Source organism: Tachyglossus aculeatus, chromosome 21 (genome assembly GCF_015852505.1).
Source record: "Tachyglossus aculeatus isolate mTacAcu1 chromosome 21, mTacAcu1.pri, whole genome shotgun sequence".
In the NCBI taxonomy this organism is placed as follows: Eukaryota; Metazoa; Chordata; class Mammalia; order Monotremata; family Tachyglossidae; genus Tachyglossus; species Tachyglossus aculeatus.
Window position 1 is genome coordinate 20,814,877 of NC_052086.1, and position 22,322 is coordinate 20,837,198.

The 22,322-nt window shown below is 44.3% G+C and overlaps 1 protein-coding gene and 1 non-coding gene across 4 annotated transcripts in view; one reads left to right on the plus strand and one right to left on the minus strand.

Annotated features, from left to right (window-relative positions):
- Nucleotides 1–22,322, minus strand: part of RPH3A (rabphilin 3A) — a 138,190-nt gene that overhangs the window by 70,925 nt on the left and 44,943 nt on the right. For all 3 annotated transcript variants that reach the window (XM_038762833.1, XM_038762831.1, XM_038762832.1), the window contains 3 exons: nt 20,784–20,879; nt 16,723–16,734; nt 7,616–7,759 (listed from right to left, as the gene is read on the minus strand). In XM_038762833.1, the coding sequence (XP_038618761.1) occupies nt 7,616–7,759; nt 16,723–16,734; nt 20,784–20,860 (233 nt within the window). In that variant the 5' untranslated portion in view covers nt 20,861–20,879. The remainder of the gene's footprint in view (nt 1–7,615; nt 7,760–16,722; nt 16,735–20,783; nt 20,880–22,322) is intronic.
- On the plus strand, nt 17,455–17,592 carry LOC119943128. The gene has a single exon (XR_005455606.1). It is a non-coding gene; the product is annotated as a small nucleolar RNA SNORA7 (small nucleolar RNA).

Consider the following 22,322-nt stretch of genomic DNA (forward strand, 5'->3'; position numbering starts at 1 on the left):
CAGTGGAACTTAAACAGTTAGCTCATTTTAGTGATCTTTTCTCTTTCTGGACTATAAGCTTGTTGTGGGCAGGGAATGTGTTGAACAATTCTCCCAAGTACTTAGTAGAGTGCTCTGTATACAGCAAGTGCTCAATAAGTACCATTTATTGGTTGATTTTGAACTCACTCTCAGCTTCAAGGCTGTCCATCACCTCGCCCCCTCCTACCTCACCTCCCTTCCCTCCTTCTACAGCCCAGCCCGCACCCTCCGCTCCTCTGCTGCTAACTTCCTCACTGTGCCTCATTCTTGCCTGTCCCGCCGTTGACCCCTGGCCACATCCTTCCCCTGGCCTGGAATGCCCTCCCTTCACACATCCCCCAAACGAGCTCTCTTCTTCCCTTCAAAGCCCTACTGAGAGCTCACCTCTTCCAGGAGGCCTTCCCAGACTGAGCCCCCTTTTTCTTCTCCCCCTCCCCATCACCCCAGCCCTACCTCCTTCCCCTCCCCACAAAACTTGTATATATTTGTACAGATGTATTACTCTACTTATTTTACTTGTATATATTTACTATTCTATTTATTTTGTTAATGATGTGCACATAGCTATAATTCTATTTATTCTGGCAGTTTTGACACTTGCTTACATGTTTTGTTTTGTTGTCTGTCTCCCCCTTCTAGATTGTGAGCCCATTGTTGGGTAGGGGCCCTCTCTAAATGTTCCCAACTTGTACTTCCACAGCGCTTAGTACAGTGCTCTGCACACAGCAAGCACTCAATAAATACGATTGAATGAATGAATGATTTCTGGTCACAAACACACTTGAAAAGTCTGCAACCAGAAAGTTACACTCCTCTTCTGGCTGGAAGAGTCAATTATTAAACAAAATTAAGTTGAGACAGGGACTGAGCACCTGGTAGCCTGGACCACTGGAAGCTTTTCTAGGATCAGAAGACACTCCTTTCTGGTAGGCAGGATGGGTGGAGAGAAGCAGCATGACTTAGTGGCAAGAGCCTGGACTTGGGAGACAGGGGTCATGGCTTCTAATCCCAGCTCCACCACTTATCAGCTGTGTGACTCTAGGCAAGTCACTTAACTTCTCTGTGCCTCAGTTAACTCATCTGTAAAATGGGGTTTAAGACTGTGAGCCCCATGCGGGACAACCTTGATTGCCTTGTATCTACTGTAGCGCTTAAAACAGTGCTTGGTTCATAGTAATTGCTTAACAAATACCATCATTATTAAATATATCAAGCTGGGAAGCCAGGGTGAGGCAGAGACTGAAAGGAGATAATTGTTTTTCCTTTCTGAGCATTCTCAGGGCAGTCTAGGTACATTTTGTCCCTCTACTGTTGGTTTCATCTCCCTGGCCACTGACCTCTTGTTCACACCCTCCTTTCTGCCTGAAACTTCCTTCCCCTTTCAATCTGACAGACCACTGTTCTTCTCATCTTCAAAGCCCTTCTGAAATCACATCTCCTCCAGGAGGTCTTCCCTGATTAATAATAATAATAATGGCATTTGTCAAGCACTTACTATGTACAAAGCACTGTTCTAAATGCTGGGGAGGATTTAAGGTGATCAGGTTGTCCCACGTGGGGCTCACAGTCTTATTCCCCATTTTAGAGATGAGTTAAATGACTTGCCCAAAGTCACACAGCTGATAAGCAGCAAAGCTGGGATTTCAACCCAAGACCCCTGACTCCCAAGCACATGCTCTTTCCACTGAGCCACATTAATCTCTCTGCCCTGTATCCTTCAGCACTTCCATGTCCCCTACATAGCTTGGAAAACAGCATGGCCTACTGGAAAGACCACAGGCTTGGGAGTCAGAGCCCTGGGGTTCTAATCCTGGCTCTGTCACTTGACTGCTGTGTGGCATTAGACAAGGTGCTTAATGTCTCAGTGTTTTGGTTACCTCGTCTGTAAAATGGGGATTCAATACCTGTTCCCCCTCCTATTTAGACTGTGCCCAGGGTACTTCTTGTCAGAAGGAACCCTCATGGACTGCTGCTTCTTATGTGGATAGTGATTGAAGAGGAGAGCGCTGAATCAGATCATTATGACTCTTTGGTCTGGTGGTGGTATGAGGAAGCCCAGAGAAATTGTCATTTAACCCAGCCACCTGAGGGAGTCAAGGTCAGCTCCCAAACAATCAATCAATCAATCATTCAATCATATTTATCGAGTGCTCAGTATGTGCAGAGCACTGTACTAAGTGCTTAGGAGAGTACAATACAACTGAATTATCAGACACATTCCCTGCCCATAACAAACTTACACTCTAGAGGAAAGAAAGATGGAAAGAAAGAAGAAGAAAAGAAGGAAAGAAAGGAAAGAAGGAAGGGAAGAATAAAGAAAAAAGAAGGAAAGAAAAGAAGAAAAAGAGAAAAAAGAAGGAAAGAAAGGAAGGAAAAAAGAAACAAATTTTAAAAAAGAAGAAGAAAGGAAGGAAAGAAAGGAATACCCAGATTGCTCTCCCGCTGCCCCCTCTCTGGGGGCTGTGGTGACCTCTCTCCACAGAGCATTTCTTGAATCTCGGTTTGAAGCATTCAATTTGCTCCACCTGTCTGTTGGTTTCTGAATCAATTTGAAGGCATTTGTGTTGGAAATCTATTAATGTTCTGTTTTTTTCAGGCTCTAACGTACTCAAGAAAATCACTTGTTCTATGTGCCTCTTCTTTTCCATGTAGGATCCGACAGGAAAATCAATGGGCATCCCATTAAGGATCAGAGGGACAATCAGGTTGTTCGGCATAAGAGAAACAGGAAAACCAAACCCACACTAAGCTTAGTGGAAAACCTGCAACTGGCGTTCATGCCCCACTCCATGCTCTGCATGCAGTAATCACTCAGTAAATATAATTGATTGAGTTCAGTAGAAACTCCAGCTGAAATTCCTTCCTCATCTCCCCTTTCTGACCACCCCCTGGCCCGGACGGTTTTCAGGCCAGAGATGAAAACTATCTCTTTGAAATGAACCAAAATCCAGGGTCTTTCCAAGGCAGAATCTTTTCTTCCAGGACACTGTCATTGTCACATCTCTGACCAGTTGCCAAGCCTGCTACCTCTTCCCAGGTCAGTTATTCAGGAGGAGGATGGAGAGCAGCAGGCGGAGGTGGGAAAGAGTGCATCTTTGATTAATGAGATGCTTGGGGAGACATCATCCTCAGCTTTCCCAATTCACATTGACACTAAGTCCTCTGCAGCCTGTGCTACTGTCCAGTCTGCATGTCCGTTTATTGTTGTAGTCTACTCTCCCAAGTGCTTAGCACAGTGCTGTGCACACAGTAAGTGCTCAAAAAATACAAATGAATGAATAGGTCTCTGCCAGAAGGGGATTCAGTCACATGACACAGGCAGCCTCGTAGTACTAATAGTAATAACAATAATGATAATAAGGTAGGAAGATAGTTATTTCCAGCTATATTTTTTAATGGTTTTGTTAAGCGCTTACTGTGTGCCCGTGCTGGGGTGGATACAAGTTAATCAGGTTGAACACAATCCCTGTCCCACATGGGGTTCACAGATTCAATCCCCATTTTACAGTTGAGGCACCTCAGGCCCAGAGAAGTGAAGTGACTTGCCCGAGGTCACACAGCAGGCAAATGGCAGAGCCAGGTTTAGAACCCATGACCTTCTGACTCCCAAATCCGTGCTCTATCCACAATTCCATGCTGCTTCTCATGGTCACCCTCTCCTACCTCATGAAGAAACAAGCCGTACAGTCTTCAAAACTATAGGGACTGACCCAGGTAGGAGACCCCTTTAATAATGATGGTGTTTGTTAAGCGCTTACTATATACGAAGCACTGTTCTAAGCGATGGGAGGGGTACAAGGTGATCAGGTTGTCCCATGTGGGGCTTACAGTCTTAATCCCCATTTTAAAGATGAGGTAACTGAGGCCCAGAAAAGTGAAGTGACTTGCCCAAAGTCACACAGCTGACAAGTGGCGGAGCTGGGATTAGAACCCACGACCTCTGACTCCCAAGTCTGGGCTCTTTTCACTGAGCCACGCTGCTTTAGTCATATATAGAATTCCATGGAGAAGCAGCGTGGTCTAGTGGAAAGAGCACAAGCCTGGCAGTCACAGGATCTGTGTTCTAATCCTGACTCCACCACTTATCTGCTGTGTGACCTTGGGTATGTCACTTAACTTCTCTTTGCCTCAGTTACCTCATCTGTAAAATGCGGATTAAGACTGTGAGCACCATGCGAGACATGGACTGTGTCTAATCTGATTACGTTGTATCTACTCCAGTGTTTAGTACAGTGCCTGGTGCATAGCACTTAACAAAGAACATTAAAAAAATATGGCTGGAAATGACTATCTTCCTACCTCCAGGGAGGACCCTCATTAACCAACCCAGACCACTGAGAGCTTACACCATTTATAAAGGTCCTTTAGGCAGAGTGCTTCACACCCCTTGTTAGAAATCCATTCCACTGTTAAAAGTTTTCCCTTTTTGAGACCATTCCCTCTTGCTCATTTCTTAGCAACCCATCATCCTCAAACTCCTTTACATAGTATTCCTGAAGGGGACTTCTAAATCTTCCACAGACTTCTCTATCAGTCCAGGCTCAACAATTTCACTCCCCTTCACTTTTCCCCTTAAATCCAGTTTCCCAGCCCTTGCACTGATTCCTTTGTTCTCTTCAGCACCTCAGGTTCCTGAGGGAGAACCAAAGTATTCCTTCCAGTACTGAGAGTGTCCGTTTCGGGGAGCACTGTCTATTGACTGATGTGGCAGGAGCATGTAGGGGTGAGTAGCTTCTGGGTCCCAGGGAACCAGAAATGAAATAATCTCTGAGGTGTTTGGGTCCTGGGTGGGCCCTGAATGTCTGCTCCCCTGGAGGCTTTTGACTTTTTCCTAGTTGAATGTCAGACCTGCAAATGTAACAGCTCTATTGCAACTCACTTTTGTTTTCTGGTTCCACCCCAGGATCTAATTTTGGCGGTCCTACAGGCATTCACCCCATCTATTTCCAATGAAGTTTAAAACCATGCCCAAACACACGCCATCAATCAATAGTATTTATTGAGCATATTGTTATTGTTACATATTATATTATATAACATCCACTACATTTTAATAATGTATTATATTATATTGTATTGTTATTATTGCAGAAGCAACATGGATAGAGCACGGGCCTGGGAATAAGAAGGTCATGGATTCTAATCCTAGCTCCACCACTTGTCTGCTGTGACCTTGGGCAAGTCATTTCACTTTCCTGTGCCTCAGTTAACTCATCTGTAAAATGGGGACTGAGACTGTGAGCCCCACGTGGGACAGGGACTATATCCAACCTGATTTGCTTGTATCCACCCCTATGCTTAGATAAGTGCCTGGTACATAGTAAGCACTTATAATTATTATTATTATTATTACTTTCATATTATTATATTTGTTAAGTGCTTACTAAGCCCTATTCTAAGTGCTGGGGTAGATACAAGTTAATCAAGTTGGACACAGTCCCTGTCTAAGTAGGAGGGAGAAAATCCCCACTTTACAGTAGAGGAAACTGAGGCAAAGATAAGTTAAGTGATTTGACCAAGATCACACAGCAAGCAACTGGCAGAGCCAGAATTAGAACTCAGGTCCTCTGTCTCCTAGGCCTGGGCTCTTTCCACTAGGCCACATTCCTTCTGCAGCTTCTCCAGCTCTACTGTGTGCAAAGTACCATACTAAATGCTTAGGAAAGCACATTACAACAGAGAAGGTAGACATGATCCCTGCCCACCAGGAGCTTACAGACCAGTGGACATCGCCTCCCCCACAAAACACCTACAGACATAGTTCCTCTCCCTTCGGCCTTTGGGTTTTGAATCACTTTCTGACCTGCCCTGTTAGAACCTATTTGCCTGGAGAATTTGGTGGAGGAGAAAAGCATTCATAGGAGCAACAAACAGGTTAAGATTTATCAGTTTCTGGAAACCTAGGGGGTCTGTTGACTGTTAAATTGTCCACAGGAACACAAATCAAACATTTCCCCTTCCTGTTTATTAATAACATTATTTTCCGTTATTCAATGCCTCATTAGCCACTAGCCACAGTATTCCTGCCACAGTGAACGAGCGATCAGGGCGCTCTGATGAAGAACGTGTGCACCAATCATAAGCAAATCACAGCAAGAGTTAACAAGCCAGAGTCAAGCAATCCAGAGGGAAAGGCTGAGGTTTGAGCTGATCTGTATTCTCCTGGGAAATGAAGCAGGGGCTACACATCACGAGAAGTCACAGATCAACAACAACAATAATAATAATTATTATTATTATTGGATTCACTAAGCACTAACTATGTGTCAAATTCTATTCTAAGTGCTAGGGTAGATACAAGATAATCAGGTTGGACCCAGTTTCTGTCTCACATGGGGCCTGTCATCTACATAAGAGGGAATAGGATTTAATTCCCATTTTACTGATGAGAAAACTGAGAGACTGAGAAGTTAAGTGACTTGCCCAAGATCACATAGCAGGCAAGTAGCAGAGCTGAGATTAGAATCCAGTTCTCAGGCCCACACTCTTTCCAGTAGACCACGCTGCTTCAGAAGGGGAGAGATGGGCAACTGAAGCACGATCAAGTCGATAAAGTGAAAGACATCCTCACCCCATCCTTCCATTCACTACTCTCTTTGCCCTGATATCTCCTTCTCTCCCCACCAAGATCCACAGCCAGTATAAGATTTCCCTCAGGCTCATTTAATTTCCCTGTGTCCTGGTAGAAACACTGCAGTGCAGTAGCTGCTGGCTGGAAAACTAGTGAAGCAAAACCTCACGGCTCCTCTTCGCTTGCTTTCTCTCTCAGCTTGCTCAGCCTGTGGCAATTCTTTGTGACTGGGTCACCAGACTGCATTTTGAGTTTTAGGCCTGTACTCCATAAGACTAGGCCCTGCACTCCGTGAGACCAAGGCCTGTACGCCCCGAGACCTAACCCTGCACCTCATGAGACCTACCTCTGAACCCCCGAGATCTAGCCTGGCACCCCAGTAGACCTAGGCCTGTACCCCTGGAGATTAAGTCCTCTACACCATAACATCTACTAGGCCTGTACCCCACAAGACTTAACCCTACACCCCAAGAGACATAGGCCTGCACCTCTCCAAACACAACATCATCAATCATATTTATTGAGCACTTACTGTGTGCAGAGCACTGTACTAAATGCTTGGGAAGTACAAATTGGCAACATATAGAGACAGTCCCTACCCAACAGTGGGCTCACAGTCTAAAAGGGGGAGACAAAACCAAACATAACACTAATATATAATAAAAAAACCCCACATACACACAGCTCCCTTGCAGGGAGATTGAAGTGAGTTATCCCATTCCCTCTGCTTAGGATTCCTGGGACAGGAGCACAAGAGCTCAGAATTCTTGGCGACTGTGCCAAGATTCCCCAGTTCCAAAGCCAACACCCCCTAGTTGTTGTAAAACTTTCCTTTCTGGACCTTTTGATCCTTTTCTTGAAATCCCAGTTCAGCCCAGTTTTCCTCTTCGGAAAGTCATAAAGAGCAGAAAACACCAACAGTCTTTGTTCTATCCTACCCAGTAGCTCCTGCTAAAAGCCACATGAGGGCTTTTATTCACATCTCGTGGGTTAATAAACTGATTAAAAGTGTCATTTCCTTACCCGATGCGTTCCTGCTCCATTTCTTCCATTTTCTCTGCTCGAGCTATTACTCTGTTGATAATCTCCTTCTCTTCATCTGTCAACTCTTCGTTCTTCCTTTGTCTCGCTGGCTGGTTTGGGTGGACTGACCATTCTGCAGGGAGTCTGAAAGGCAGGTGCATAAGCCATTAAGTAAGCGGACAATATCAATCAATCAATCAATCAGTGATATTGATATTGAGAAGCAGCATGGTGTAGTGGATAGAGCACTGGCTTGGGAGTCAGAAGGTCATGGGTTCTAATCCTGACTCTGCCATTTGTCTGCTGTGAGACCTGGGGCAAGTCACTTTACTTCTCTGGGCCTCAATTACCTCATCTGCAAAATGGGGATCAAGACTGTGGGCCCCGCGTGGGTCAAGGACTGGATTTGCTTGTATCCATCCCAGCGCTTAGTACAGTGCTCTGCACACAGTAAGTGCTCAATAAATACGATTGAATGAATGTAGTAAGCACTTAATAAATATGATCATTATTATAGAGAAGCAGTGTGGCTCAGTAGAAAGAGCACAGGCCTTGGAGTCAGAGGTCATGGGTTCAAATCCCAGCTCCGCCAACTGTCAGCTGTGTGACTTTGGGCAAGTCATGTAACTTCTCTGTGTCTCAGTTACCTCGTCTGTAAAATAGGGATTAAAACTGTGAGCCCTCCGTGGGACAACCAGATCACCTTATAATCTCCCCAGCGCTTAGAACAGTGCTTTGCACATAGTAAGTGCTTAACAAATACCATTATTATTATTATTATTATTATTAATCCTGGCTCTGCCACTTATCATCTGTGTGACTTTGGGCAAGTCACTTAACTTCTCTGAGCCTCAGTTACCTCATCTGTAAAATGGGGATTAAGACTGTGCACCCCATGTGGGACAACCTGATTACCTTCTATCTACCCCAGCACTTAGAACAGTGCTTGGTAGATAGTAAGTGCTTAACAAATGCTATTATTATTATTATTATGCCCTTAGAGCACTGTATTAAGCACCTGGGCGACTACAATACAGTAGCGTTGGTAGACATGCTCTCTGCCCACAAGGAGTTTACAGACTACAGGATGGGGTGATAAGGGAGAGTTCTCAGGCACCAAAAAGGGAAAAACCTTCTTGAAAAATCTTCTTTAAAATTACTGAAAGACAGAACTGGTTTTCCAGGTGGTTTTAAGGTTTAGTTTGTTGTCCAATACCCAGTCTCTGGCCAAAAAAAAAAAAAGCAGAGAATTGTGGAAGTTGTCAGAGTAATTCTGACGAAGAGCCTCCTTTTGCTCAACCCAGTAAGTGTTCAAGAATCCCCATGGTAGTCTGGGTCATTGAAAGGTATTCAGAGATGGGTCCCATTGACTCCTGGAGTTTATGGTGAAAAAGAACTCCTTGCTCTTTGAAAGAGACTGATAGGTATTTTTTCAGTGGCTTGCTTCCTTGAAACAAAATAAATCAAATCTGTAAATAGCTCTTCTCCAAGAGTTACAGCACCATTATTAGCTGACAGCATTTATCTTTTCCACACGTTAAATTGGACCAGCAGGCATGAAATTGGCTTTTGGCCCCTGAAATCAGAAAATCAGCATCATGCCTCCTCCCCAGCTCCCCCTTGCCCCTCTACCTTTCATGCCCCATCTTCTTCCTCAAAAGCCTGGTACTGGGCTCGACACCAGGTAGGGGTTCAGTGAATCCTGAGACTCTCTCTTTTTCTCTCAGCTGGGATGAGGCACTTCAGGAAGGGCAGAGAATTGTCCAGGCAATGGCTCAGAATGTCAAAGACCTCAAGGAGAATCCTTCAGCTGAAACCCAGCCCATCAAGAGGTGGGTTTCTCCTCTCCGGTCCTTGCCTTGCTTTCACACCCACACAGGAAACACTAAACTGCTGTGATAGTAGATTAAGCCCTTCCCACAGGATGCTAAATGATGGTCTTATTTCCGAACCTCCCCAGTACACCCCTGTCAAGAGGACTGCACAGCTGGATTACAGTCTCTAGACTGTAAACTCACTGAGGGAAGGGAACGTGTCTACCCATCTGTTATATTGTATTCCCCCCAAGTGCTTAGTACAGTGCTCTCCACTCGGTAAGCACTTAATAAATACGACTGATTGAGGGGGTGAGCTGATTGAGTGCTCTGCACATTATGATTGATGATTGATTGATTATAGATGGGTCCCACCCCCATCCTAAGAGATTGCTCCATCTTCTAAGAAGCCTAGACTGAGGAACCACCAGAATCTTGGGCTTCTCATTCCTCTTCAGCAGAGAATGACCTGTCAGCTGTACTTGGAGGAGATTACCTACCATCCAAGGAGCTCTGAAAATGGTTGATAGTGTCCATCACCATCAACAGCAGAATTTCTTTTCTGACATCAACCAGTTTCAGGCAATGGAGACCATCACTTCAATCCAGTCAGTGACATTTCTACTAGATTCAATCCCCAACCAAACATGCCTCTGCCTTTCCCCTTGAGCTCAGAATCCAGATATTACTAACAATGTTATAGGATGCACAGTTTGTGTTTTTGCCAATAGAAAGACATTAAGCTTCTCTGTGACCAGATTAATGATGATGTTGCACTTATCATTCAAGTGCTTGCAAGCTCAGGTTTCCAATTATATTTTCTGATTATTTTCTAAGTGCAACAGGGTGGATAAAAGCCTGTTCCCTTCATTAGTCATCTCCAGCCCGTTGAGTGGTCACTCTCATGCTCCCGGCCTTACCTCCCAGGAGCAGGAGAAAGAGGACAGAGAAGCAGAAAGACCTAGTGGATAGAGAATGATCCAGGGAGTCACAAAGTAATGGGATCTAATCCTGGCTCTGCCACTTGTTTGCTGTGTGACCTTGGGCAAGTCACTTCGCTTCTCTGGGCCTCAGTTCCCTCATCTGTAAAATGGGGATTAAGACTGTGAGCCCCGTGTGGGACAGGGACTGTGTCCAACCTGATTACCTTGTATCTACCGCAGCACTTAGAACAGTGCCTGGCACATAGTAAGCACTTGACAAATACTATAATTATTGGGTAGGGACTATCTCTATATGTTGCCAACTTGTACTTCCCAAGTGCTTAGTACAGTGTTCTGCACACAGTAAGCGCTCAATAAATACGATTGAATGAATGAATTATTATTATTATCATTACCCTCTGGGGACTTTTAAACAGATGAGGCAATCTCACCATGGTCAGAGCCAAACCAATCTAGGACACAAATGATTCTCAGCAAATCAATCACCCAGTGGTTTTTATTGAGCACTTGCAGTGTGCAGAGCACTATTCTAAGTGCTCGGTAGCGTCCAGTACAGTAGAGTTGGTAGACACAATCCCTGTCCACAATCAGTTGACAGCCTATACAACTCCAACAACTCTGCAAGTCTGTGTAACAGTGTCTCCTGGTCAGGGTTGCCCCTCCCTCCTGGAGAATGAGCTTCTGAGAACAACTCCCACTGCTGAGTGCTGTGTTTTCAGAAATGCAGAAAATTGGCAGCGTGGGAGTGGATGCTGCAGTATTTTACACTGTTCCCAGCCCCAACCAAGGATTCCCTGGGATTGGTCTCCCAGCCAATGGATGCTTTCTTTACCCATGTGACAGAACAACCCTCTGTACTTGGGTAAATGTCCAAAACGTTACAAGGGAGCCAAACTAATGGCCCTGTTGGCTCTGGCATGATCCTCATTAAAAAGAAAAAGGGTGAGAGAGTTGAAAAAAACTGGAGAGGAGCTGTGGGAGCCTAGGGTCCTTGTCTTGTGTTTGCTTCTTTGCAGAGGAGAATTTAGTTGGAGTCTTCCATGGGTATCTGTGCAGTAGGCATGGCAGAGGCTGGATGCCAAAATCAATTCTGTGCCTCATCTGTGTGCAGATTAATCCTGTTTCCTATTCAAAGTGTGTGTGTGTGTGTATGTGTGTGTATGTTTGCAGGCAGTCATGTGTATGGAAGTGTCTGTACATACGTACAGAAAACCTAATGCAGTTTTAACAATGCCCTCTCAGGGTAGCACTTGGAGAATTTCCAGTATATTCTACCAGTCTTAACTATGGGAGGCAGAGTCAAGCACAGGCATACCCACTCCTAGCTTGGGCAGTGGCTAGCGAGGGGACGGCATTCTGCTACAAGTCAAAACTCACCCATGCTGGGCAGAAGAGGCATGGGAGAGAGTCGAGGGTGGAGACTCAAGTTTACTGTGCCAAAGGAGGCAATGTAAATCCCTTTCGTATTTTTACCAAGAAAACTCTATGGATACACTACCTGAACAATGGCAGATGGAGGCGGGGTGTTCTGGGAGAGGTGTGTCCATGGTGTCGCTATGGGTCAGAGATGAGTCAACGGCATAAGACGACAAGTTTTAAGAATGGAGGAGTTCCTTGGACTCCCTCCCATGCCACTTACATTGCCTGCCATTCCAGCCACCCTGTCAATCAATTAATAGTATTTATTGAGTGCCTACTGTGTGCAGAGCACTTCTGAAGTGCTTGGGAGAGTACAACAGAATTAGTAGACATGATCCTTGCCCTTGAGGAGCTAACAATCTAGCTGGGAAGGCAGGAACTAAAATAGATTAAACGTAGGAGGAAACAATAGAGTAGAAGATATGTACATAAGTGCCACAGGGGTGTAAGTGCTTAGATGCCAGTGAGCACCTATATCCTGAAGAAACCTGCACTCATATGCGAATTTCACCGACAGTGAACTCCTCTTCAAATCCAAAGGACAACAATATCTACAGTTTGCAGATGCTCTTCGACCGTGGTTGGGTCAGGGATTGTGTCCAATCTGATTAGCTTGTCTCTACCCTGGTGCTTGGCACAGTAACAACTTAATCCCATCTTCTTCCTCCTTCTCCTCTTCAGAATGAACACTTGAAACCTGTTGGATTTGAAGGCAGAGATTCCAGCAGGCTCTCGCTCCTTAATCAATCAATGGGATTTTGAGTGTTTACTATGCGCAGGGCACTGTATTAAGAGCATGGAAGAGTACACTATAACAGAATTGGTAGACATGTTCTCTGCCCACAACGAGAGTGAGCAAAGATCTTGGCTCCAATGAGAGTTTTCAGTACGCTCTGGCTCTCAAACTGGCCCACTCGGGGTCATGGGAGAGAGCCATTCCATGCCAAAACTGCCCCAGGAAGTTTTCAGAAGGCCATATCTGTATACAAAAATGCCCCTCAAAAGTGGTTTACAAATCACAGAAAGAAATCCACATGTCCAAGTGGATAATGTTCCAAAAAGTTTCACCTGAGAAAGAGAGAATAAAAACTGAGTGTTTTTTAAAATGGTATTTGTTAAGAGCTTTCTATGTGTCAAACACTGTTCTAAGTGCTGGGGTAGGTACAAGTTAATTAGGTCAGACACAGTTCGTGTCCTGCATGGGGCTCACAGTCTAAGTAAAAGGGCGAATGAGAAGCAGCGTGGCTCAGTGGAAAGAGCATGGGTTTTGGAGTCAGAGGTCATGGGTTCAAATCCTGGCTCTGCCAATTGTCAGCTGTGTGAGTTTGAGCAAGTCACTTAACTTCTCTGGGCCTCAGTTCCCTCATCTGTAAAATGGGGATTAAGACTGTGAGCCCGCTGTGGGACAACCTGATCACCTTGTACCTCCCCAGTGCTTAGAACAGTGCTTTGCACATAGTAAGTGCTTAATAAATGCCATTGTTATTACTATTATTATGATTAAACTCCATTTTACAGATGGGAAAATTGAGGCACTGAGAATCAATCAATCATATTTATTGAGAGCTTACTGTGTGCAGCTGAACAACCTGCCCAAGATCACACAGCAAGGAAGTGATAGAGCTGGAATTAGGACCTAGGTCCTCTGACTCCCAAGCCTGTGCTTTTTCCATTAGGCCATGCTGCTTCCAAAAATAATAATAATAATAATAGCATTTATTAAGTACTTACTATGTGCAAAGCACTGTTCTAAGCACTGGGGAGGTTACAAGGTGATCAGGTTGTTCCACGGGGGCTCACAGTCTTCATCCCTATTTTCCACATGAGGTAACTGAGGCACAGAGAAGTTAAGTGACTTGCCCAAAGTCACACAGCTGACAATTGGTGGAGCAGGGATTTGAACCCATGACCTCTGACTCCAAAGCCTGCGCTCTTTCCACTGAGCCATGCTCCTTCTCACGCTAGTTTTGTATAGAGACAAGGGCAGATTCATTTACTCTGGGGTTGTCTTCCGAATTTCTAGTTCCACTAGCGATAGCTATAGATAAATTAGCCACTCCATTCCTCTTCTTCCAGCAACAAATCTGTATGCCACATGAGCACCTCATCACCTGTATCTTTCATTGTGTCACACCAGTGCCCACAGAGAGGAAGGAGTCATTTTCTTTGGTGAAATCTTATTTGTTTCCTATTTTTACTGTCAGTTCAGAACATCCCCTTTCAGAAAGGGCCCCTCTGGTCCCTCAGCTAAGGGACCACTGCAGGTCAGCTTGGACCAAGAAATAATAATTCAGGGGATGAACATGCAGAAAACGGCAGTCACTAACAACGCCAGCAACAGGAACAACCGCATTGGCCGCAGTAGATGAAGATGAGAGTGTTCGCTCTGTTGTAACCCAGTCATTTTCTGTGCCACCTGCTACCCGTCGTTTGCAGGATCAACGGACGCAGATTCAATCTATTCCTTCAGCTGTTATGGGGCACTCCTCAAGCCCTGTCCCCATCCTAGATACCTGGCTTTGATTCCAAATCCCAAACCATCCTCCCGGAGAGAACCGTGCTTTGCATTGCAATTACATTTGCTATAAATGTTCCCAGGCCCTAATGATAAATAATCAATGCAGCTCTGACAGAACTTGGGTTTGGAAGAAGATAGGTTATCTTTATTTCCTGAAACCCACTGGGCAAACTGCAGTTTGTCAGCCTGGTGAGAACATAAGCTCCTCTTGGGCAGGGAATGAGTCCCTTTGTTACTCTGTATTTCCCAGTTGCCCAGTACAGTGCACCACACCAAGTGGGTGCCCAATTAATACTGTCCTGACTTGCTCTCTTTGGTCTTCCCCCGTCCCAACCCCACAGCACTTTTGTATATATCTGTAATTTATTCATCTCTCTCCCCCCTCTAGACTGTAAAAGCTCATTGTGGGCAGGGAATGTGTCTCTTGTAGTGTACTCTCCCATGCGCTTAGTACAGTGTTCTGCAAACAGTAAGTGCTCAATAAATATGATTGAATGAATGCTGCTGGTAGCTACTACTACTATCAATCAATCTATGGTATTTATTGAGGAGATACTGTGTGCAGAACACTGTAACAAGTGCTCGGGAGAATAGAAGCTCTTAGAAGCAGGATGGCCTAGTGAAAGAGCATGGGCCTGAGAGTACGAGGTCCTGGGTTCTAATTCCGGCTCTACCACTTACCTGCTTTGTGACCTTGGGCAAGTCGCTTAACTTCTTTGTGTTTCAGTTTCCTCGTCTGCAAATGTGGATTCAATTCCTGTGCTCCCTCCTACTTGGACTCTGAGCCCCATATGGGACCTGAATATCTTGTATATACCCATTCCTTAGTACAGTGCTTGGCACAGAGTAAGCGCTTGACAAATACAAGAGTTTTATTTATTTATTTATTTATTTTACAATGCAACAGAGTTATGACTGCTGCTCTTGCTACTGCTGCTAGGTCAAGGATCGGTTTGACCTTTAAAGTTGGGAGGGGGGGCATTAAAGGGTGTGGCAAGCAAGTGGCCCTTGAACATTGCTTAATGTCTTCTAGCTGGGGAAGAAGAATAAGCTGTAGCAGTGATCTGGGCTCACCACCATGACTTGGTGAAGTTTACAACGCATCCACCTCGCCTCTGGTCCCAATTTGTGTACATTACACCCTGTGAGGAGGCAGTCACAAGAGAAGGCTCTGGGTCTAAGGACCCTTTAGTGGAGACATTAGGCTTGAAACTGAGATTGTGCATCTTTCTCTTCTCCCACCCCAGGGAAGCGGAGGGAACAGATAGACGGACTAACATCAGCCAGTCCTAGAGGCCACTTCAGGCTTCCTTCTAGCAGAGACCTAACAACCCCGTACTAAAGCAAATTAGTCCCAGAGAGATGATTGGAGTTCATTTCTTCCTTAAATCCTTCTAAGTTCAAACTCTGTGGCCTCCAGCCATGTGCCTGAAAGAAGGAGCAGCAAAGGATAGCTGAATAAGGATAAAACACGGCCTTTTTTTCCCCTTGGTCTCTCATTTCGCACACCCGATAGTAAAGCAATAAATATCCCACAGAATGTCTCTATTAATAAAATATGAATTTCATAGGAGTGAGTAATGGAAATGCTGTCAAGGCTTTAAGGCTCTAGGGCTTTTCAAATCTGGGGCCTGCAGAAAATGATTTCTTTAAATTATTTTTATTTCTCTTCCTTTGCTGCAGGAAGTCTCTCTGAGCAACCCGGTGCCCAAAGTCCTAATGAATCCTGAAGGAAAGGTAGCAGGAAGAGCCCACTATGCTTGCACCAGAACAGCTTTGCTTGCGTCTGGCTGAGAGCTTCCACAAATCAGCATTGACTGAACAGGCTCATAGGCAACCAGAAGTTAAAGCAGCATAAGGCAATTGAATTTCCTGGTTCCAAGACTGGGGGGACACCCTTCAAACTTGAACTCGGCAGGAAAATTAGATCAAGGTTGTCTTCTGGCCTTTGGGTGGATCTGAACAAGCCAGGGTGGCTAATGAAGCAGTAATGGGTTGCTCGTGTGGGGTCTCTCATTCATCATCTAGGCCATGTTAATGGGAAAGCTCCTTAATGTTGGCTGAGCAGGGTTAGTGGGACAGGGCCACTTCAAGGATGACAGCATGTCTACAGATTACTCAGTCAATCAAAGGTATTTATTAAGCGCATACTGTGTGCAGAGCACTGTACTCACTCAAGACTGTGAGCTCGTTGTGGGCAGGTCACACAGCACACAAGTGGCAGATCCTGGATTAGAACCCATGCCTGGGCTCTTTCCTCTAGGCAATGCTGCTTCTCACTTTTAGAAACCTGGAACTATTTCCAATATTATTTTAAAAGGACATTCTTTCCTCTATCTTTTTCTTTGGGAACATGCATTTTCCAGAGCAGAGGAAAAACAGAGTTGTAGAAAGATAAATGGAATTACTTACTGTTCCTTTTCACTGAGGGCAGGCAAAAATGAAAAGCAGAAAAGCAGAGTTAGAAAAAAACCCTAATTGTATTCTAATCATAGTAACTACGTTCAGTACAACAACCCCAAGAAACCACGGTCATCAACTACTTCTTTCTGTGATATCAGATTTCAAGACAGTCAATACTCTGGAGTTTGGCCCTGGAGAATAAAGACTTCTATAACCCACCTCAGAATTGCCAGCCTGAGATTATTCCTAAGCATTTTTATACTTTAAATGCATTTTAGGATTTGAGATTCCAGTGCAACAGTGGCAATGATCAATCTATTAGTTTATTGAATAGTTCTGTCATGTCCCATACATTTTAGTAAGAAAGGGAAGCTTTGCATTTCAGCTTGAATAAAAAATTACCTAGGACCAATATATCAACAAAGCTGAAATCCAGAAGGAAACCTAAGCTTCAGATTTCTATGATAATCTAGACTGGAAGTCAGGAGACCTGAGTTTTAATCGTTGATCGGGCATCGGCCTGCTATGTGGCTGTGGGCAAGCCCCTAGATTACTCTGTGTCTCACTTTCCTCACCTGCAAAATGGGAATTAAATACCTTTTTCCCTCTGCCTTAAACTTTGAGCCCTGTATGGGACAGAGCCCATGTCTGACATGATTGTATTGTATTTATCCCAGTGCTTAACACAGGGCTTGGTACAAAGTAGGCATTTAATGAATACCATAATTATTATTAATATTATTTCTCTCAGGGTCACACCTAGAGAGTTTCCAGTACTTCACCAGTCTCGACTAAGGGAGGGAGAGTCGAGCAGGGGCATATCCATTCCATTCCTAGCTTGGGTAGTGGCTAGCGAGTGGAAGACAATCTGCTACAAGTCAAAATTCACCTGTGCTCAGCAGCAGCAGCATGGGAAAGAGTCAAGGGCAGAGACTCAAGTTTACTGTGCAGAAGGAAACAATGCTAAATCCTTTCCATATTTTTACCAAGAAAACTCTATGGATATACTAACACAACGATTGCAGATGGAGGTGGGGCATTCTGGGAGAGATGTGTCTATGATGTCTCTCTGGGTTGGAGATGACTGGACAGCATAAGGCAAGAAAATATTATTATTATTATTATTATATTATAGGTTTCTTTGAGAGCAACAAGAGGGAGTTCACTGTGTTCATCTGGGAACTTAGAGATGAGAAGCAACGTGTCCTAGTGATAGAACATGTCTTGGGAGTCAGAAGGACCTGGGTTCTAATCCTAACTCTGCCACTCATCTGCTGTGTGATCTTGGGCAATTCATTTCACTTCTCTATGCCTCAGTTATCTCATCTGTTAAATGTTGATTAATTCTATGAGCCCCATGAGAGCCATGGACTGTGTCCAACCTGATTTGCTCTTATCCACCTCAGCACTTAGTAAGTGCTTAACAAATACCCCAATTTTTATGTGAGTCCTCAGGCTGCACTTAGGGACATAGGGCAGCTGCCTAGGCTTCCTGAGGAAGGCAAAGAGCAGGGTAACAAAACTTAAGCTTTGGAGTTTCTTGCGACCCTTTCACAGTCAAAGTGTGGCTCTTGGAAAACTCCCAGAGAATGTACATTTTGCAGCTCTTCACTTGACTTATCAGTTGTTGACTCCTTGAACAGTAAATTAGCTTGGGGGATGGAAATGATCACTGAACTGAGCAACTTTGGAAAGGCAGCATTACTTGTTGGAGGGTTAACATCAAAGAATGCAACTCAGGATTTGGCCTGAGGAATGCTGAGGTAAGACATGCCGCCTTGCTTTGCACTGCAACATGAGAAAGTTTGCGTGGTTTTCTAATGAGGCAGGAACTGGTCACAAGTCATCTTGTGTGACTTTGGGCAAGTCACTTAACTTCTCTGTGCCTCAGTTACCTCATCTGTAAAATGGGGGATTAAGACTGTGAGCTCCCCGTGGGACAACTTGATCACCTTGTAACCACCCCGGTGCTTAGAACAGTGCTTTGCACATAGTAAGTGCTTAATAAATGCCATTATTATTATTATTATCTAGTTTACCTAGTTGGAGAACCAGCCGTCACCTTTAGCCCCCTTTTGGTTAACCTTTTCTGTCTCTGTAAACTTGCTCTCAGTTTCTCCTCCTTAGAGGTCTGCTCAGCTGGATTCACACGTAGCCACTTGTCAGCTGTGTGACTTTGGGTAAGTCACTTAACTTCTCTGGGCCTCAGTTACCTCATCTGTAAAATGGGGATGAAGCCTGTGAGCCCTACAAGGGACACCCTGTTTACCTTGTATCTACCCCAGCACTTAGAACAGTGCTTTGCACATAGTAAGAGCTTAACAAATGCCACCATTATTGTTATAGTCTTGTAGTGTAAGATGCAGAATGGCAGAACCCCAAGGACATTTGAAATCACACAGGCAATACAAAAATAAGAAGAGAAGTAGAAGTTTTGATATTAACACAGCTCTCCAGGAGCAAAGCAGAGGTCTAGTATAAAACTCTTATTTGTCCATTATGGGGCTGTCCGTTGCCAAAATGACACTCTTGAAGTGTACTTGTGACTAAAGAAGAGTGTGACTTTGGGTAAGTCACTTAACTTCTCTGTGCCTCAGTTTCACAAATACCCCAATTATTATGTGAGTCCTCAGGCTGCACTTAAGGACATAGGGCAGCTGCCTAAGCTTCCTGAGGAAAGCAAAGAGCAGGGTAACTAAACTTAAGCTTTGGAATTTCTTATGACCCTTTCACAGTAAAGATTGTGAGCCCCACATGGGACAACCTGATCACCTTATATCCTCCCCAGTGCTTAGAATACTGCTTTGGACATAGGAAGTGCTTAACAAATACCAAAATTATTATTATTATTATTATTATTATTAAAAGGACCAATCTGTTCCTCACTGGAGGCATGAAAAATTGTTCTTTGAACTTGCTGAATAGATTGCTACCTCTGGTGTTTAATGTTGTTTTTAAATCTAAGTCTTGTTATCCTTAAATTCTCCTAGCCTCTGCTCAACGAAAGCAATCCCAGCCTGATTGCTGCATGCCAGGCTGGTCTGTCTTCTGCTCTAATCTCCTAGCCTTCTATTGTAGTACATTGTTTGAGATTGTTCCTCAATTCCCTCCTTGTTTACATTCTCCGTACTTTTGCTTCATCATGCCACAGTTGCTTGGGTATTCTGCTCTCAGCCATTCTCCTCACAAGTCCTACCCAGTGTTTCGTTATTGGTCATCATATAGAAATCTGAAGACTTCGAAGAAGTCTTGTTTTGTTTTGTTTTGTTGACTGTCTCCCCCTTCTAGGCTGTGAGCCAGCTGTTGGGTAGGGACCGTCTCTATATGTTGCCAACTTGTACTTCCCAAGCGCTTAGTACAGTGCTCTGCACACAGTAAGCGCTCAATAAATATGATTGAATGAATGAATTAATGAATATGAGTTCAGAGATGGTAGTTGATAAGACTTGTAGATTATTAAAATAATTTCAGTTGAAGGGCAGATTATTTGGCTTGCTATTTACTATGACAAAACTTAATGAATTAGGTTTAAATGAAAAAGATTTACCATAAGTACTTTGCACTGGAGGCTGGCTGGAAATAGTACACAACTGTATATTCTCCAAAGATGTACTATGTCTGGGGACCACGTGCAGTAGCTTTACTTTGCAAACATTCTTAGAGGTCATTCTTAATGCTAACAAAATTATATTTTCTGTAGTTTCTTGCCTGAGAGTTATAATTGTGAAATAGCCTCACTTGGGTACCAGATGTGACATTTAGTGGCTCTTGCAATAACAATGATTTTCGGCACTGACACTTGGCTTTCAATAAACTGGTACTAAATGTGCAAAACATTAGCTTGTGACTACATTGGTTCAATAAAGCCTACACTTCCAGGATTGCCTACATATATGCTAAATAACAATGAATGGCACAATCACCCAAAAAGCTAATTCTCATTTTTTTAGTTTCCATTTTTCAAAATGTATTGGTTTTTTTTATTTCAAGGAAGAAATCTCTTTGTTTCAACATAGGACTGTTGATCCATCCCCACAACAAGCCATAGCCAGAAATAAATGGCAGCTTACTTTGCTCTGAGGGCCATCGATCGGTCGTTTGGACACATCCAGCGATCAGAACTGTTGCTAAACACTGTATCTGTCATGGCTGAATCTTGGGAGAATCTGAAAAGTAACAGAAAAGACTGTAAATCACCCCATGTTGGCAAGACAAGAAAATATATTGTAAGAGAGTGGGAGAGATTGGAAGCAGGGCCTAGTGGAGAGAGCAAAGGACTGGAAATCAAGAGACCTGGGTTCTAATCTTGGTTCTGCCACTTGCCTGCTGTGTGACCTTTATCTAGTCATTTAGCTTCTCTGTGCCTCAGCTTACAGCTTATCTGTAAAATGGAAATGAAATGTCTGTTCTCAATCAATCAATCAATCAAGGGTATTTATTGAGCACTTACTGTGTGCAGAGCACTGTACTAAGTGCTTGGAAAAGTATGATAAAATTTTCATGTTCCTGGCTCACAAAAAGCTTACAGACTAGAGGGGGAGACAGACATTTAAATACATTAGAGGTGGTTGTGACCAAAGGGCAGTGGAAGTGGGGTGAAAATCATAGCGCTTAAGGACTACAGATCCAAGTGCATAGGTGATGCAGAATGGCAGGCAAATATCAATCAATCAATCCTATTTATTGAGCATTTACTGTGTGCAGAGGGCTTGGGAGAGTAGAACAGTGCTTCAGTACTTAGAACAGTGCTTTGTACATAGTAAGCACTTAATAAATGCCATCATTATTATTACAATATAACAGAGTTGGTAGACATGTTCTCTGCCCACAGTCACCTCACAATCTGGAGGGGGAGATAGATATTAATATAAGTAAATAAATTACAGGTAGGTACATGAGTTCTACGGAGCTGAGGGAGGAGTGAATAAAGGGAACAAGTGCAAGTGGAAGGGCAACACAGAAAGGAGTGGGGGAAGAGAAATTGAGGGCATAGTCAGGGAAGGCCTTTCGGAGATGTGCTGTCAATAAGATTTTGAAGGTGGGGAGAATGATTGTCTATCAGATATGAAGAGGGAGAGTATTTGAGGCCAGTGGCAAGACATTCGTGAGTGGTCGGCAGCAAGATAGACAAGATTGAGGTACAGTGAGTAGGTTGGCACTAGAGGAGTTAAGTGTGTGGGCCGGGCTGTAGTAGGAAAGCAGTGAGATAAGGTAGGAGGGGGTGCAGAGAAGTAGCATGGCCTAGTGGATAGAGCACAGGCTTGGGAATCAGAAGGCCATGGGTTCTAATCCCCACTCCACCACTTGTCCCTTGTCTCCTTCTACCAACCTACCCAGCCCGCACCCTCCGCTCCTCTGCCACTAATCTCTTCACCGTGCCTCGTTCTCGCCTGTCCCGCCGTCAACCCCCGGCCCACGTCATCCCCCTGGCCTGGAATGCCCTCCCTCCCCACATCCGCCAAGCTAGCTCTCTTCCTCCCTTCAAGGCCCTACTGAGAGCTCACCTCCTTCAGGAGGCCTTCCCACACTGAGCCCTCTCCTTCCTTTCCCCCTCCCCCCCATCCCCCTTGCCCTACTTCTTTCCCTTCCACACAGCAAACATATGTATG